This window comes from Sinocyclocheilus grahami, unplaced genomic scaffold (assembly GCF_001515645.1).
Source record: "Sinocyclocheilus grahami isolate Dianchi unplaced genomic scaffold, SAMN03320097.WGS_v1.1 scaffold382.1, whole genome shotgun sequence".
Taxonomy (NCBI): domain Eukaryota; kingdom Metazoa; phylum Chordata; class Actinopteri; order Cypriniformes; family Cyprinidae; genus Sinocyclocheilus; species Sinocyclocheilus grahami.
In genome coordinates, this window is record NW_015505561.1 from 695,297 (window position 1) to 711,880 (window position 16,584).

Genomic DNA, 16,584 nt, shown 5'->3' on the forward strand with positions numbered 1-16,584 from the left:
CTTTTTTTTTTAATAAAAAAAGGAAGAGCTTATGTTGGGTTGATATTCTGTATAATTGCTATTTTATGATTATATAAAGTTGTGTTTTGACTCAAACACATATGAAGGACATTAACAACATTTACACATTTGTGTGTGTGTGTATGTATTTTGCATTGACCTATATTCAAATCAAGGTAACTATTTCAATAACAAAACAGTGCTGCCAGGCAGAGTGCCAGCAAACAGGACTGGCAGCTTTGGCATTGCAAGAAAGTCACATGATTTCGCAAAACCAATTGTGCACCATTTTTGACCTTGATTCTGAAAACATTAATTTTATTCTTACTCTGAACAGAGTTTTTAAACAAATTCAAAACTAAGTCGCTACAGCAGCAGATTGAGCAATATTTTGTTATTTTGCATAGTATAATAGTTTAAAATGATTTAAGCACATGGCATGAGCTGATACATTCATTCAGTGCAGTTATGAAATGAAACAAACATCCATGACAATGTTGTCACACTTCTAGGGACACAGGAACAGACACAATCACAGGAGATCCAATAAGACTTAAACTTTAATCAAAACGCCGGAGTATAGGTATGGAATGAAGCATAGCATAACAGTGACTGAACAGTGAAAGCAACTCAGTCTTAAATAGGAAACACAGACGAGACTAATGGGTAAACACACCTGACACAAATGAGACACTAATGATAACTATGGGAACTAATCAGGGAACACAGGAACATGACCAAATAAGGAAAAACTGGAACCCAACAGGAACATAAACGTGACAAAAGTAATGATGACACTAAAATGTTAAATTAGACTGTATAAAACAAACATACAAAAACAAAGACCCCAATGTTTATTCACATTTATTCACAACATGAACAAATGCAAAATGTTACATTTATCAAAATTGTTTGTTGATAAATCATTTTGACTGATGATCGTCTCTGAATTTATTCTATGTACAAGTTCACTGTTCAATACAACAGGTCTTCTAGAAATGTGATAATGGTTAAAGGATAACGTCCTCACTTATACTGTATGTTCCTATTTACAAAGGTTTGTAATGGTATGTTTGTATTATGAACAAGCACATTATTTCAACACAGGCTATTGAGCTTTTACAGTGTCAGATTTCTCGTTGTCTTGGTTGGCTGTGTTATCATCAGTAAAGAGCCTCTCTCTCAGTTTATAGTAACTTCCTTTCTTGTCCATCAGTTCCTGATGTGTACCGAGCTCCACCACCTCCCCGCTGTCAATCACCACGATCTGATCCGCCCTCTCGATGGTCTTCAGCCTATGAGCAATCACAAGCAAGGTCTGGGTGGGGCAGCAGGCCAGGGCCTGTTGAACCTGTGGAATAACAAAACATGCAAGAAATATTTTAATAGTAGCACTAAAGGAAACAGGGATTAGTGAACGCATACAGTGCATATGCCTTTGTGTTCATACTGAATAGCCTTATTTTACCATTTGTTCACTTTCAGTGTCTAAAGAGCTGGTCACTTCATCCAGTATGAGCACCTGAGGTTGTCTGATCAGAGCTCTGGCGATAGCGATGCGCTGCTTCTGACCTCCCGAGAGCAGATTACCACGCTCTCCCACATCTGACAAAGAAAGCAGGATTTGATGAAACATTTTTACCATGCTTAAATCTAAAACCTTCCTTATCCAATAAAAAATGGAGTGGAATAAAAGGCTGGTCTAGCAAATGGACCAAGCTGCTAAAACCTTCCTTATCAAATAATTAATGGAGTGGCTACAAAAATCCAGAATTGCTGATAATATCAGGAATTCTAAAATTACTTTAAATGTAAAAAGTTCATGTCAATGTCAATGTCAATTTTATTTATATAGCACTATTACACACAACCGTGGGTTGACCGGTGTGCTGCACAATAAAAACATTTCAATAAGACAATACAAAATAATTACTAAAAGAAATAGTACAGTAGAAAGTTCTCATTGATAAAACGCCAAGTCAAAAAGGTACGTTTTCAACATGGATTTAAAAACAGATAGTGAAGATGCAGATCTAATACAGTGGGGCAGAGCATTCCACAATCTAGGGCCAGCAACTGAGAAAGCGCGGTCACCCCTGCATTTAAGCTTCGACTTTGGGATGCATAATAATCTCTGGTTGGATGACTGGAGAGACAAGAGGGGCCGATGTTCAGTCAATAAATCAGATAAATAAGCAGGGGCCAAACCATTTAATGATTTAAACACTAAGAGAAGAATTTTAAAATTAACTCGATAGCGCACAGGCAACCAGTGCAGAGAATGTAAAACTGGTGTAATATGATCCCGTTTTTTGGTACTCGTTAAAAGCCTTGCAGCTGCATTTTGAACTATCTGCAAGTGGGATAGGGCTGACTGACCAATCCCAAAATACAGCGAGTTGCAGTAGTCTAATCTAGATGTAATAAAAGCATGAATTACTTCATATAGGTTTTAGGACAAAATAGGTTTTACTTTCGCTAGAAGTCGAAGCTGAAAAAAGCAGGACTTGACCACCGTATTTATCTGTTTATCAAATTTTAAACCATCATCAAAAATAACACCCAGATTTTTTACCCAAGGCTTCACGGAAGAGGTTAAATTGCCAAGATTTACTTTCGGTGTACTACGAGAATCCGACGGACCAAACACAATTATTTCAGTTTTACTCTCATTGAAATTAAGAAAATGTAAAGACAACCAGGCTTTCACATCAGACAGGCAAGACATAAGTGCTTCCAGACCATTTGAACTCTGTTTTAAGGGCAGATAGATTTGAGTGTCATCTGCATAGCAATGGAAAGACAGACCATGCTTCCTAAAAATAGAACCCAATGGGAGCATGTACAACGAAAAATACAACTTCATCTTAGACTAACATGTCTAAGTCCAGGCTGGTTTATGGCTAAGGTTAATAAGTTTAAGTTTCCAGGCTACGTTTGTTGGGGTGTAGCCAGGATGTATAACTAAAAGGCTACAAATGCTGGCAATTCTGATGTTCACAGATATTAAGAGTAGAATGAAGAGTAGTTAATTTACCTGTTTCGTAGCCATCTTCCAGTTTGGAGATGAAGGCATGTGCATTGGCTTTGCTTGCAGCCTCCTTTACTTTCTCCATTGAGCAGCCTGGCAGACCATAGGCAATGTTGTCTCGTACGGTCCCAGAGAAAAGTACAGGCTCCTGACCCACCATCGCTATCTGAGAGAGATTATTTACAGTATATGTTCTTTGCATTGCATTAGATGGTTGCATATTGTTCTTTAAGTAGACTCACAGGTTGTATGAACAACAGAGATGATATAAAATATAACCACACAATAATAACGGGTTTGTTATTTCAGAGTAGTCACCTTGCTGTGCAAGTATTTGTGTTGGTAGTTCTGCAGTGGTTGACCGTCTAACAGAATGTGTCCCTGCTGATGCTTGTAGAATCTCTCCAGCAGACTCACACAGGTGCTCTTCCCCCCTCCTGACATTCCCACCAGAGCCGTCATCTGACCTGGCTTCAACTCCAGAGAGAAGTTCTGAAAAAAAAGAAAGAAAAGGTAAGGTAATTATTATGAATATTACAAATATATGATAAACCTAGTACATGCCATCCTAGTATACATCCTGATTAACATCATTATACATTTTCTATATAGCATTATTAGCATACATAATGTTTGCAAATGCATGCACATGCACTCGACTGTGTGTATATATACATATATAACCCTTTAAAGAAATTATAAGAAATAAAATATATTTGTGTGTTTAAGTACCTTATTTACTCATATTTTAGGTTCATGTGAAATGCATTCTCAAACTTGATGAGGATCAAATTAAGTGATCCTTTAGTCTAAAAGTTGTACCTTTAACACATTGTGGTCGGGTCTTCTGGGATACGAGAAGGTGAGGTTCTGAAAGCTGACGTGTCCTTTCAGATCACTGGGCTGCAGGTTACCATCAATACTGACTTCAGACTTTCGGTCCAAGTACTCGAACACCTTACCGGCTGCACCTACTGAGTTCAGCATGTCTCCGAAGATATAGATCAAAGTCTGGGAAAGAGATGGATAAATATTTATTACTCTTTATTTTAAGCTGAAAATGATTCATTTCACACAAAGCAGGTTTACATAGAGGGTCATACAACCCTCCATGTCAAGAGATAAATCCCTCTTTTAAGATAAACAGAGCAGAGGTTTACCCGAATGTTGTCTCCAAGGTCTTGCTGATAGAGGATGAAAGAGACGAGATTCCCTGTGCTCATCTGTCCATACTGGATGAAAAGTCTCCCATAGTAAAGCATGGCCACCTTCATTCCCACTTCTGTCATCTGCAAACCACACAAACATCAAGACTCTATCCATTAGCAATGCAGTTCCACATCAACAAGTTTGCTTCAAAGAAAAAACACACGCATGAGGACTAAACTCATACTAACCCGCCTAACCAACAGGTAAATCGCCCTGACTGTGTCCCGTCGGGTCTTCAGATTATGGGTTTCCATCAAGCGGACATCATAGCGACGGGTTTCACCAAGTTCTGTCCTGAAACTCTTTACCGTCCTGATTCCTGACACCGCCTCCCCAGCAGTTTCATTGGCTTGCGCCATAGAGTCCTGAACTTCTTTTGAGAGCCTCTAAAAAGGGCATGGAAACTTGATATAAGATATGATTCTCAAAGGCACACAAATGATTATCTATCATTCATAATGACATTCATTTCCGTCAACCCCATACCTGGTAATGTGTGTCGTGTATGTTCTGCAGTAAGCCTGTCAGCGGCGTCTCCATCAGCATCAGTAGTGTAAGCTTCCACGAGAGGCTCAGCATCAGATACAACATGCCCAGTGTCTTAATCATGGTTCGCAGAAGGACGTTGACATTCAGGGCTACAGCCCGACCCATTAGAGTAGTGTCTGTGGACAGTCTAGATGTGATATCACCTGAAAGACAGATTCAGTGGAAAGAATTTCAGTCAAAAGAGCAACTGAGGATGACTGAAGTCTAGATAACTTGCACCAGAAATTCCATTTGATCTACCTGTCTTGATGGTCTCAAAGAAGCCAATGTCCTGCCTGACAAGGGACCCAAACAGTTGTACCTTGACTCTGCAAGTGAAGCTATTGATTGCACACATGAACAGGCCTCCACGACAACCCGCACTGAAAGAACTGAGAATAACAAACAGTGTTCATTAAGATAGGCTACATGGGCATTTTTGCAATACGAAACACACATTTTGCAATACCAACCTTCCCAGTGAGAATAATCCCATGAGAATGATAGCTGATCTGAAGTTATCCCACTGATAATGGGAACCCAAGATGTCAATCACCTCTCCAGTGTACAGTGGGATGAACATCTCACCTGAAAACACGTAAAAAGAACTTTACAAAGCAGGTTTACATTATACTTTTATCTTATATGCAAAGTAAATACAACGAAATACTCACATAGCACAGCAAAGGCCAGAAAGACAAAAGCTCCACACAATAATATGTAGTCTGGCCTGTATAAATGGATGACCCTGATGAAGAGGACTCGAGCCCTCTGTTTGCGGTCTTTACCGTTACTCTCTCCATTCGTGTCAGGCAGCGTTATCTCCCAAAACAGACAAGCCAAAGCAGCAGCGACGGTACCGACAAGCCACGAATTATATTTATCAAGGCGATAGTTGTCAAACAGTACCGAGCGCCCGGTTTCGTACACCGAACCAATAAAACAGTGGACTGTAATCCATCTCCTTATCAGTGGATCAGCCGCATCTTTATATAAAGTAGATCCTGCGCACAGCAGCGTCCATCGCAGTCCACATTCAGCCCACTGGAGTAACAGATTATGGTCGAGGTTTCCTGTACGAGACTTCAGCAAAGTTCCTCCGAGGTCCAGAGTGTAAACTATTATTATGTCTACACATAACACACACGCGAACACCACAACTTTACGCATGTTGCATGCATACGTCGCTTGCAGTGGTAAGCGATTATTTCACAAAATAACGTAACGTTTTGCTACTTTCATACGGAGTGCGAGGCTATTTTTTCTTCACCCGGCGCTGGGGCATTTCAGGACACGATATTATTTAGCTTTTACTTTCAGTTTCAGGACCAGGGATTTTCCTTCCACATAGGCTACAACAAAAAGGCTGCGTTAAAGCGTTCACATTAAAACCTTCTCTCAGTCGATCAATTTTAAAATCACATAATATTATCAATAATATTACCTTAATATTATATAAAAAATAATTAGTGCTGGGCAACGATTAATCGCATCCAAAATAAAAGTTTTGTTTATATAGGCTAATATATGTGTGTGTGTAGCTACTGTGTATATTTATTATGTATATATAAAGACACACCCATACAGTATATATATTTAAAATATTTACATGTATATATTTATATTCATATCATTTATATATTTATTTAATATATTTTTTTTCTTAAATATATACATGCATGTATGCATACATAATAAATATACACAGCACACACATATATATTATGTACACAAAAACGTTTATTTTGGATGCGATTAATCATTGCCCAGCACTAAAAATATTATAGGCTGTATCTTCAAGACAAATTAATGTCTTTTATAATATAATTATTAGCCTATTCACATTGTTCAGGAGCAACAAACATCTCTCTTTTACAAGGAGCCTTAACAGAAAACTTGCTTTATAACCCTGCCTCCTTCATTTCTGCCTAGCAAATGATGAGTCATAACAGCACAGAGACCTGAGACCATATTTTGCTCTGTTTAGACAGTTTCATAAGTAGCCTACAGTCTCATTACTGCTTATAACCTAATCAACACATTTTAGACAAAAATGATTGTTTGTGTGTCGGGATTAAACAGCTTGAAAGCATACGAATTTCTAATATGGTTTATTATCAGACTTTGAGAAAGCCGACACAGCTGTTCACATAAGGGTTTGTGTTTTTATGTTTATGTATTTGTAACAAGTGTTCGTTAATATCAACAAAACAATTACAGTTTTTCTCAATTGCTTTGGTGCATTTCTCGAATCGTCCTTAATATTTGCAAAAATGTATGTGCATTTCTCAAAACAATTCGTACAAACAGCACCACACAATGGATTACCTGCAAAAGCCTGTAACTTACTCAAAATCTTTAGTTCATCTCTCAAAAGTAAGTATTTATGTCAATGAACATATCAGTGCCATCAGAATGAAAAGTACTTGTGCCATTGTTCACAAACAAGATAGACAAAATGCTTAGTCATGTTGTCAATATAACAGTGCACTTTGATAGTATTACCTAAAGTAAACTATGGCAGCATTTTGGATGACAGTTACTGTATTGAACAGTATGCCATATGCTTATGTATGCCATATATCCATTTAAAAATGTACAAATTTACAAACATTTTTCAATTTCAAAGTATTTTGTCCTGGTTACAAATATACATGGAAATCTTCATAATATCGATGTAAAGTCCTTTAATTCACTCATCAAAAAATGTGGGCAGTTCATTTCCTAAGACGCACTTCTCTTCTGCTCCATCTTTATCAATGGTAACAACATATGCAACGCCTCCACTTGAGTCATCCCGACCCATCGCCAGAGTTAGAGCTAGAGAGAGAGAGACCAGACAGCTTTGACATCTCATAGACATGATGATTATGAGAAACTCTGGGATTCCTTTAGAATTATTTAAAGTTAATCAGTTTACAGTCATTAAATAGTTATCAAGAAAGAATGAGATGCAACACATAGGCATTTGAACTGACTGGTCTACCATCTGCACTACCTAAAATGAGCAGTTTAGTATAATTTGAATAGGCCTATATTATATTATCATCATGTCATTTCTCAAATATCTGTTTGTATATTGCACTGGCAAACTTACCGTTAACTACAAACTCTTGGCTTTCTCTCCTTGTCATGTTTTTTCGGTATTCTGCGTCAACAAACCCATTAATGTAAAAACTCCCAGAGCCACCAATAGCAAAAGGCTGCCTGGACAGCAAACCATTCAGTGTTGCATACACCTGTTTGGAACGAGGCGGAAACGACCACATATACAATATTCACATTAACATGTAGTATTTAATTTGCAATGACCTTCTATACATAATATTCATCAGTCTAGGCCTAATAAAACCAAAAATGAGCGAACCTGTCCTCCTTTTTTTCTGTCCCACCCTGCAACAATAAGATGTGCTGATAGTTCCTCTTTATATTTGTATGAAATGTTCTTCACCAGAGTAGCAGCAGAGCATACGAGTGGGTCATCTTCCACCTCAATACTGTCAAGACACATTATTCAAGTATATATTTCAGCACATTTTTGAGAGAGAAAAAAAATTTATACAGCATGTTTACTCTGGTAGTCTTTAAAGGGATAGTTCACCCAAAAATGAAAATTTGACGTTTATCTGCTTACCCCCAGGGCATCCAAGATGTAGGCGACTTTGTTTCTTCAGTAGAACACATTTGATGATTTTTAACTCCAGCCGTTGCAGTCTATCAGTCGTATAATGCATGGCAATGGTAACAAAATCTATGAGAGTAAAAAAAACATGCACAGACAAATCCAAATTAAACCCTGCTGCTTGTGACGACACATTGATGTCCTAAGACACGAAACGATCGGTTTGTGCCAGAAACCGAACAGTATTTATATCATATTTTACCTCTAATACACCACTATGTCCAACTGCTTTGAGCGCGCGCACAGCATCCGGTGCGTGAGGTGTGTACGCGCTCTGGCGTAGTTTACGCAAGCGCCGGAAGTGATCTCTCGCGCATATACGTCATTGTAGGTACGACAGCTAATCAAAATGATACTTACTTGCGCTTATCCGGATTGTTCAAACCAACTTAAAACTAAAAGATTACGTTCTCTCGCGCAAACTCATTCGGGAGTGGTGACTTTCCACGTATTCCCAACTTCTGAGCCTGCTCGCCTGAAGTTATGGTTGATTGCTCTTCGGCTGGATAACAACACACCCATTAACATAAACTATGCCAGAGCGGGTACACACCTCACGCACCGGATGCCGTGCGCGCGCTCAAAGCAGTTGGACATAGTGGTGTATTCAAGGGCGTGTCTACGTGGTGGCCAGGGGCGGCACCGCCCCCCCCTGAAATTTGGCTGGCCACCCCAGGGGCCCCCCCTACCAGATGCCTTGCGATTGGCTTGTTTTTAGTAAATTTCTAACTGCATCTGGCAGTGGCGGATCCTGGCATGTGTAGGCAGCTGCCTAGGGCCGCTTTCTTGTCTTCTTTATACTTAATTTTAGGCGGTTTATATAGTGTGATCTTAATGACAAAGTCGAGAGCGCATAATGTTACGCGATCCATGTGCGCGAGGACGAATCTCTCCACTCCCAAGCGAATTTCCTTCACTCACACAAAACTGGACGTGTGCTTTTAAATATTGTTCTTTTATGAATTGGCTCTGCTCTCGCTCAGATATTGCGTGTACACGCTCAAACGTTGTCTTCGCATCACTTCGCATCACTTTTTTCTAATTCAGGTGAGGAGTAGGCTTATCTCACTAAATTTTATAACTGATTATAGTCAGCCTTCTCTAATTATTTATTTTATTAATAGCCAACTTATTTTAGTTAAGTGCTTAAATTGTAAATATGCATTTATTCAATTATTTTATTTAGTGCATTTGTATTTTGTTGTTTTTGTATATAGTTTTGCAATAAAGGCATATCAACCAGGTTCCAGAAATAATCACCGAGGGTGCTTCTGAAATTAGTGAGGGTGCTCTAGTCTTAATGCACATTTTCACATATTTAGTCCCGTCTGTTGAAGTGTAAACGATGAATTATAACATACATCGTGCCGCAAACACAACCGTCACGAGCCACAGGGTTTAATTTGGATTTGTCTGTGCATGTTTTTTTTACTCTCATAGATTTTGTTACCAGTGCCATGCATTATACGACTGATAGACTGCAACGGTTAAAGTTAAAAATCATCATATGTGTTCTACTGAAGAAACAAAGTCACCTACATCTTGGATGCCCTGGGGGTAAGCAGATAAACATCAAATTTTCATTTTTGGGTGAACTATCCCTTTAACACCAATAAATAGGTACATGGCCTAATAACATAGACACAGAAGTCTACAGGACATTGGAGATAAATACCTGTGCACATCCAGTTGGTAGTTGACAATCTCAGCAATGGTTTGAGCATCCGCTGCTGATCCAGACAGAGCACAGTAGATCTGATCATGGAGAGGAGAGAGCTTGTTCATCACACGATTCACCACTGACTCCCTGAGAACAATTTCCAAAGAAACAGCATTTTAGTGTTCTTGGTTGAAGTAATGGAGTTTAAAATATTCACTGAATAAATGTGACTTATCAAACAATGCTGTTTGTCTTTTTTTTTAAATTCCATTTCATGAGTTTATATTTTATATAAAAGCTTATACGTCTGTTATTCTGATGTTTTAAACTCTTATGAGAAAGGTTTAGCTCTTTCTGATCATTTAGGCTACCTCTTCTCATAAACTACACAGCACCAGTGTCTCTTACCCCGCTGACACGCGCGAATCTGAGCCGAGAACAACTCCGCCGTCAAAAGTAACCGCGATGATGGTCGTCTAAAATGAAGAAAGAAAGAAAAGTAATGTTGCAATGTCAAAGCTTGCTGGACAGCACATTAAGATCTGATCTAATTATCTTCAACAGCTTTTGAAACTCGTTTCACTCAACCTACGAGTCCATGCTTAAGCAGCTTGAAATAAAGTGCATTAAGCGCATGAGGCGATAACTCACCCCGGTTTTGACTTCTTCAGATAACCATTCTGGCTCTGGAAACAATTCCTCCGACATTTTGAACGGATGGAAAGCGACAACCTGTCCTGCAAACCTGCCTGCGCTTGACTCCAGAAGAGACTCGATACTCGATAGCTCAAGCGAAGCTCTTAATAGCGAGTGCAATTGAATTAAATTGCAAAAATAGAGACTTTGTTTTGTCGTACTGCCAGGCCTGCAGTATTTTAATGTGCCTAAATTATTCCTCAATTTTTTCTATAACAGAAAGTGAAAGAAAGTTACTTCAAATTGTGCGCAGCTCACAAGGTGAAGCAAGGGTGTCTATATTAGAGTAGGCCTACTGTAATTTCAACCATCATATTAAAAAGTCAATATTCCTTGAAAAAAGTGTAGTCAATATTTATGCCTATATAATTTCATTTATACAGACAGACTAATTCACCATTGTACACTCTAAAAAATGCTGGGTTGTTTCAAACCAACTTTGGGTCAAATATGGACTAAACCAACTTTTGGGTTAAAAATTTAATGTAAACAATTTTACCCAACAGATGGGTTAGTCCATTTTTTTGCCCCAAAATTGGGTTGAAACAACCCAGCATTTTTTAGAGTGTACCTGTTCACTGCACCTTCTCGCATTTCTAATCAGGTTTCTTTATCTATGCCCTGTATTTCTGTAAAGAAGCATTTTTTTCACATTCACAGAACTTTCACTTCCTACACAAAACACTGTGACAATCAATGTATAATTTCTGAGTACAAATGGGTTATTTTAAACTTTGGACGTCCCAAAACTACACGTTACTACAGTTGTAAACAAAATCAACAATAACAACAACAACAAAAAAGTAAAAAATGTAGTTATTTGCATGCTGGGAACATCAGCGTCATCATCTTTACATAATTTTATACCTTTGAACTTTACTCAGATAGTTTTTTTTCTACTTTGGAATTAAGTTAACAATTGAGGAATCATTGCAAATATCACAAACAATACTACTAATTGTGAATAGGTCTAAATTAGGGGTTTAATCCCTGCACAAATTGAGTAGAAATGTAGAAAATGCTTAATATTTTCAATTTAATGCTTGAACTTAAAGTAATCGTTACTAATCATTCAGTCAGACAATGAAGGAAAGATGTAGGTATAATAGATGATTTCATATACTGTTTTTTCTGAAAGCACCTCTTTCGTATACCTTGTGTGGACATATCCTCAATGTGTAGTTCAGTTTATGCAATATAACCAAATAAATTAATCTGAAACTGACATAATATGAATTGTATATGCAAGAAGAGATATCACACTGAAAATAACACATTTATATATTTATTACAAAGGGGGTGAATAAAATAATCTTCCGAAAACTCTGCACACATCTAGTCACAAAGTAGTGATATTTGTAGAACTGTCCAGTTTGGTCATATTTGTGTTCTAGCCATCGTGGAACTTGGGCAGTTTGTCTCCTGGAACAACTATATGCTTGACTTCTGCTTCAGTGATCACAACCAGATGAACCACACTGCCACTAACATTGTCCCGACCCATAGCCAGAGCCAAAGCTGTGGAGACACAAACATTAGCCATCAGCTCTTAATGCAGTTTATTATTCACTGTACATATAAATGTCAATATATTTTTAATTCCAATTCTATTTACCATTTGTGGAAAACTGTGTAGCCTCTTCTAAACTCATGTCAGGTTTGAATTTGGCATCTACATAACCATAGATATACGTGTTGCCAGATCCACCAAATGGTGAAAGGCTGACTGAGCAGCATTGCTCCCAAAGACACTACGTATATCTGTGCAAAGACAAAACATTTGCAAAATGAGAAATTCACTCATTTGTTTTGCAGAGATTTATTTAATATTTGAATAAACAGACAATAACAACATTTTGCTGTACTTTCTTTTCGTCAGCAAATCTTTTTCAGTGCAAACATGTGCTGTTAGTATTATATTATTCTCTTTATTATTTTTATTTATTTGCATGCCTACAACAGATTTGAGAGTCACATGATGCAGAACTGTATTCAGATCCTTTATCCTTGTTTGTGGTCTTAGTTTGTGTTTAGCAGAGCATCACCTGCGGTCCCTTTTTCCTGTCCCAGCCTGCTGTAATGAAGCCCGCCTGCAGCTCTTCCTTATTACTATAGCAAAGTTCCCTCATGATGGATGCTGCAGCTTTTACCAAGGGAGGAGATTCCATCTGAATGCTAAAGACATAAAGAGATTTTATAGTCACTATATAGCCACAGACAAAGTTACTAACTAAGCGTTTCTTTAGGATTCTGCAAAAATGCTATGGAAATAAACAGACCTGTGAAAAGACAGCTGGAATTTGGCCATTTTGGTAACAGCTTGTGCATCTGCCAGTTTTTTTATGTTTTGAGGTTATTTTTAAATCCCACTGCATAGATTTGCAAGTTAAAGTTAGAAGTTATTCTATAAACTGAAAGGTTTTAGAATTACTCACTTCGGTCAGGACCACTATCGTCAAAGATGATTGACAATTAGCATACAGTCTGTATTGGCGGTATGGTTCTGTTCTGGGCAAGAACTCCCTGCGCATCCATGCAGCCTAGCATGGATGAGAGCAGGGACAGCAGCGATAACCCCCAAGGGCAAACAGAACAGAACCAACATAAATGTATTGCAGATATCGTTAAAGTTCAATAATGTTATGTACACATTTTAGAATTAGTCTGATTCAAAGGAGAATCAGAAGGCTGAATCCTGACTGACAGAGGAGGAGCTGGGGATGGAGGAGGGTAATTAGCTATTGAGTAATGCGAAAACTGCTGATAATACTGAGGGACCTTATATATGAATGCTTAGATAGGTGTCGTATTCCCATACTGTAGATGGGGATCAGCTGAGAGTCCGCTGATGCGAGCTTGACTAACGTGACCTGCCAGAACTAACGCTATGCTAGATTTTATTCAATATATCACAATGTAGATTTTAATTCCATTTGATGAAAAAATTGTGTGAAAAAGCTTGAGCAAAAAATATTGAGTAAACTGTACTTTACATTTTGTTTAGTGCATGAAACTACATCTTTCTGTCACTATTGTCTTTCATTCAACCTTTGGAGGAGGCCAAGGCACTAGTAAGTGATGCCATCCATGCAGGCATCATGAGTGACCTGGGATCAGGAAACAACATAGACCTGTGTGTGATTACGTGATTACGAATGGACTATATCAGACCTCATCGAGAATCCCCTTATAACTATAAGAGGTAAAAAGCAAAAAGGTGTTTTTGTGTTTTTGTCGGTTTTGATGTTTTTTCTTTTTATAAAAGAACACATTTTTACTTTTTTATAAAATTATATAATGTCACAGCAACTCAATGCATATTTAAAGGTTAGTGTTAATTGTGTCTAATGCAATGCCTAATATTGGCAATATATTGATCTCTCTTTGTCTTACTCTTACAGACAGGCAAAGTACAAATATAAGCCAGATTCAACACCTGTTTTAACTAAAACCGTGACTCAGCTGGAGCTGGAGTTGGTGCATGAGACAGTTCAAATGATGGAAACAGCAGGATCCAGTTGAGTCGTGAAATACCCTGTGATGTTAGAATGTGATCTGGAAGAGGGATCCTTTTAACTCAGTGACTGTTTTGACAAACAAACAGGGAAAAAAGTCTGATTATGCTGTAAATGTGTTTTTATGTCTGATGTTTGTTCGCATAATTGCGAACTGATAATCATCAACAAACTATTACAATTTCCAGCATATGCACAGCTTTTTTTTTTATGTTTTAGAAACAAAGATCTGTTTTAGTAAACACAACAGAACTTGATTTTAAAAAATGTAACACAAATAAATTCCAAGGACATTTTTTGCAATATTGCTATTATTGGTTATATATGCTCAAATGAATGATTAAAGCCAAATGAAAGAGATTTCAAAACAATAATGTTGCAAATCATAAATACTTGCCTCTTGGTACTTGTTTTCCATTTCGAAAAAGTGGGCATGCTACATATTGTATATATATATATATACAGTATATATGTATATATATATATATATACATATATACATATATATATATAAGGATTCTGCAAAAATGCTATGGAAATAAACAGACCTGTGAAAAGACAGCTGGAATTTGGCCATTTTGGTAACAGCTTGTGCATCTGCCAGTTTTTTTATGTTTTGAGGTTATTTTTAAATCCCACTGCATAGATTTGCAAGTTAAAGTTAGAAGTTATTCTATAAACTGAAAGGTTTTAGAATTACTCACTTCGGTCAGGACCACTATCGTCAAAGATGATTGACAATTAGCATACAGTCTGTATTGGCGGTATGGTTCTGTTCTGGGCAAGAACTCCCTGCGCATCCATGCAGCCTAGCATGGATGAGAGCAGGGACAGCAGCGATAACCCCCAAGGGCAAACAGAACAGAACCAACATAAATGTATTGCAGATATCGTTAAAGTTCAATAATGTTATGTACACATTTTAGAATTAGTCTGATTCAAAGGAGAATCAGAAGGCTGAATCCTGACTGACAGAGGAGGAGCTGGGGATGGAGGAGGGTAATTAGCTATTGAGTAATGCGAAAACTGCTGATAATACTGAGGGACCTTATATATGAATGCTTAGATAGGTGTCGTATTCCCATACTGTAGATGGGGATCAGCTGAGAGTCCGCTGATGCGAGCTTGACTAACGTGACCTGCCAGAACTAACGCTATGCTAGATTTTATTCAATATATCACAATGTAGATTTTAATTCCATTTGATGAAAAAATTGTGTGAAAAAGCTTGAGCAAAAAATATTGAGTAAACTGTACTTTACATTTTGTTTAGTGCATGAAACTACATCTTTCTGTCACTATTGTCTTTCATTCAACCTTTGGAGGAGGCCAAGGCACTAGTAAGTGATGCCATCCATGCAGGCATCATGAGTGACCTGGGATCAGGAAACAACATAGACCTGTGTGTGATTACGAAAGAGGGGGTGGACTATATCAGACCTCATCGAGAATCCCCTTATAACTATAAGAGGTAAAAAGCAAAAAGGTGTTTTTGTCACTCTTGAGGTTTTGATGTTTTTTCTTTTTATAAAAGAACACATTTTTACTTTTTTATAAAATTATATAATGTCACAGCAACTCAATGCATATTTAAAGGTTAGTGTTAATTGTGTCTAATGCAATGCCTAATATTGGCAATATATTGATCTCTCTTTGTCTTACTCTTACAGACAGGCAAAGTACAAATATAAGCCAGATTCAACACCTGTTTTAACTAAAACCGTGACTCAGCTGGAGCTGGAGTTGGTGCATGAGACAGTTCAAATGATGGAAACAGCAGGATCCAGTTGAGTCGTGAAATACCCTGTGATGTTAGAATGTGATCTGGAAGAGGGATCCTTTTAACTCAGTGACTGTTTTGACAAACAAACAGGGAAAAAAGTCTGATTATGCTGTAAATGTGTTTTTATGTCTGATGTTTGTTCGCATAATTGCGAACTGATAATCATCAACAAACTATTACAATTTCCAGCATATGCACAGCTTTTTTTTTTATGTTTTAGAAACAAAGATCTGTTTTAGTAAACACAACAGAACTTGATTTTAAAAAATGTAACACAAATAAATTCCAAGGACATTTTTTGCAATATTGCTATTATTGGTTATATATGCTCAAATGAATGATTAAAGCCAAATGAAAGAGATTTCAAAACAATAATGTTGCAAATCATAAATACTTGCCTCTTGGTACTTGTTTTCCATTTCGAAAAAGTGGGCATGCTACATATTGTATATATATATATATACAGTATATATGTATATA

General features: G+C 37.5%; 2 protein-coding genes and 1 pseudogene across 2 annotated transcripts; all 3 read right to left on the bottom strand.

Moving 5' to 3' along the window:
• Positions 1-419: 419 nt before the first annotated feature.
• LOC107549840 (antigen peptide transporter 2-like) lies at positions 420-6,052 on the bottom strand. The gene is made up of 11 exons (XM_016231012.1): positions 5,443-6,052; positions 5,242-5,356; positions 5,030-5,160; positions 4,727-4,932; positions 4,429-4,626; positions 4,192-4,320; positions 3,854-4,042; positions 3,350-3,523; positions 3,038-3,197; positions 1,469-1,605; positions 420-1,351 (listed from the first exon to the last, which is right to left on the bottom strand). Exons 1-11 carry the CDS (start codon positions 5,936-5,938, stop codon positions 1,109-1,111), a joined length of 2,178 nt encoding a protein of 725 aa, XP_016086498.1. The 5' UTR covers positions 5,939-6,052; the 3' UTR covers positions 420-1,108.
• Positions 6,053-7,411: 1,359 nt separating this feature from the next.
• Positions 7,412-11,009, bottom strand: LOC107549857 (proteasome subunit beta type-9-like). The gene is made up of 6 exons (XM_016231036.1): positions 10,762-11,009; positions 10,519-10,586; positions 10,126-10,257; positions 8,136-8,265; positions 7,866-8,007; positions 7,412-7,588 (listed from the first exon to the last, which is right to left on the bottom strand). The coding sequence occupies exons 1-6, from the start codon at positions 10,816-10,818 to the stop codon at positions 7,461-7,463; spliced, it is 657 nt and encodes a 218-aa protein (XP_016086522.1). The 5' UTR covers positions 10,819-11,009; the 3' UTR covers positions 7,412-7,460.
• A 1,099-nt stretch (positions 11,010-12,108) lies between these two features.
• On the bottom strand, positions 12,109-13,144 carry LOC107549821 (proteasome subunit beta type-6-B like protein-like; annotated as a pseudogene).
• Positions 13,145-16,584: the final 3,440 nt, after the last annotated feature.

Excerpts from the sequence above, each read along its gene's own strand:
- LOC107549840 (XM_016231012.1), bottom strand. The coding sequence starts at position 5,938 with ATGCGTAAAGTTGTGGTGTTCGCGTGTGTGTTATGTGTAGACATAATA. Across the intron at positions 4,043-4,191 it reads ACCTTGGAGACAACATTCGG|ACTTTGATCTATATCTTCGG; the intron begins GTAAACCTCTGC and ends TCTCTTTCCCAG. Across the intron at positions 1,352-1,468 it reads ACACTGAAAGTGAACAAATG|GTTCAACAGGCCCTGGCCTG; the intron begins GTAAAATAAGGC and ends GTTATTCCACAG.
- LOC107549857 (XM_016231036.1), bottom strand. The coding sequence starts at position 10,818 with ATGTCGGAGGAATTGTTTCCAGAGCCAGAATGGTTATCTGAAGAAGTC. Across the intron at positions 10,587-10,761 it reads CTGAAGAAGTCAAAACCGGG|ACGACCATCATCGCGGTTAC; the intron begins GTGAGTTATCGC and ends TCTTCATTTTAG. Across the intron at positions 8,266-10,125 it reads TACCAACTGGATGTGCACAG|TATTGAGGTGGAAGATGACC; the intron begins GTATTTATCTCC and ends GTGTCTTGACAG.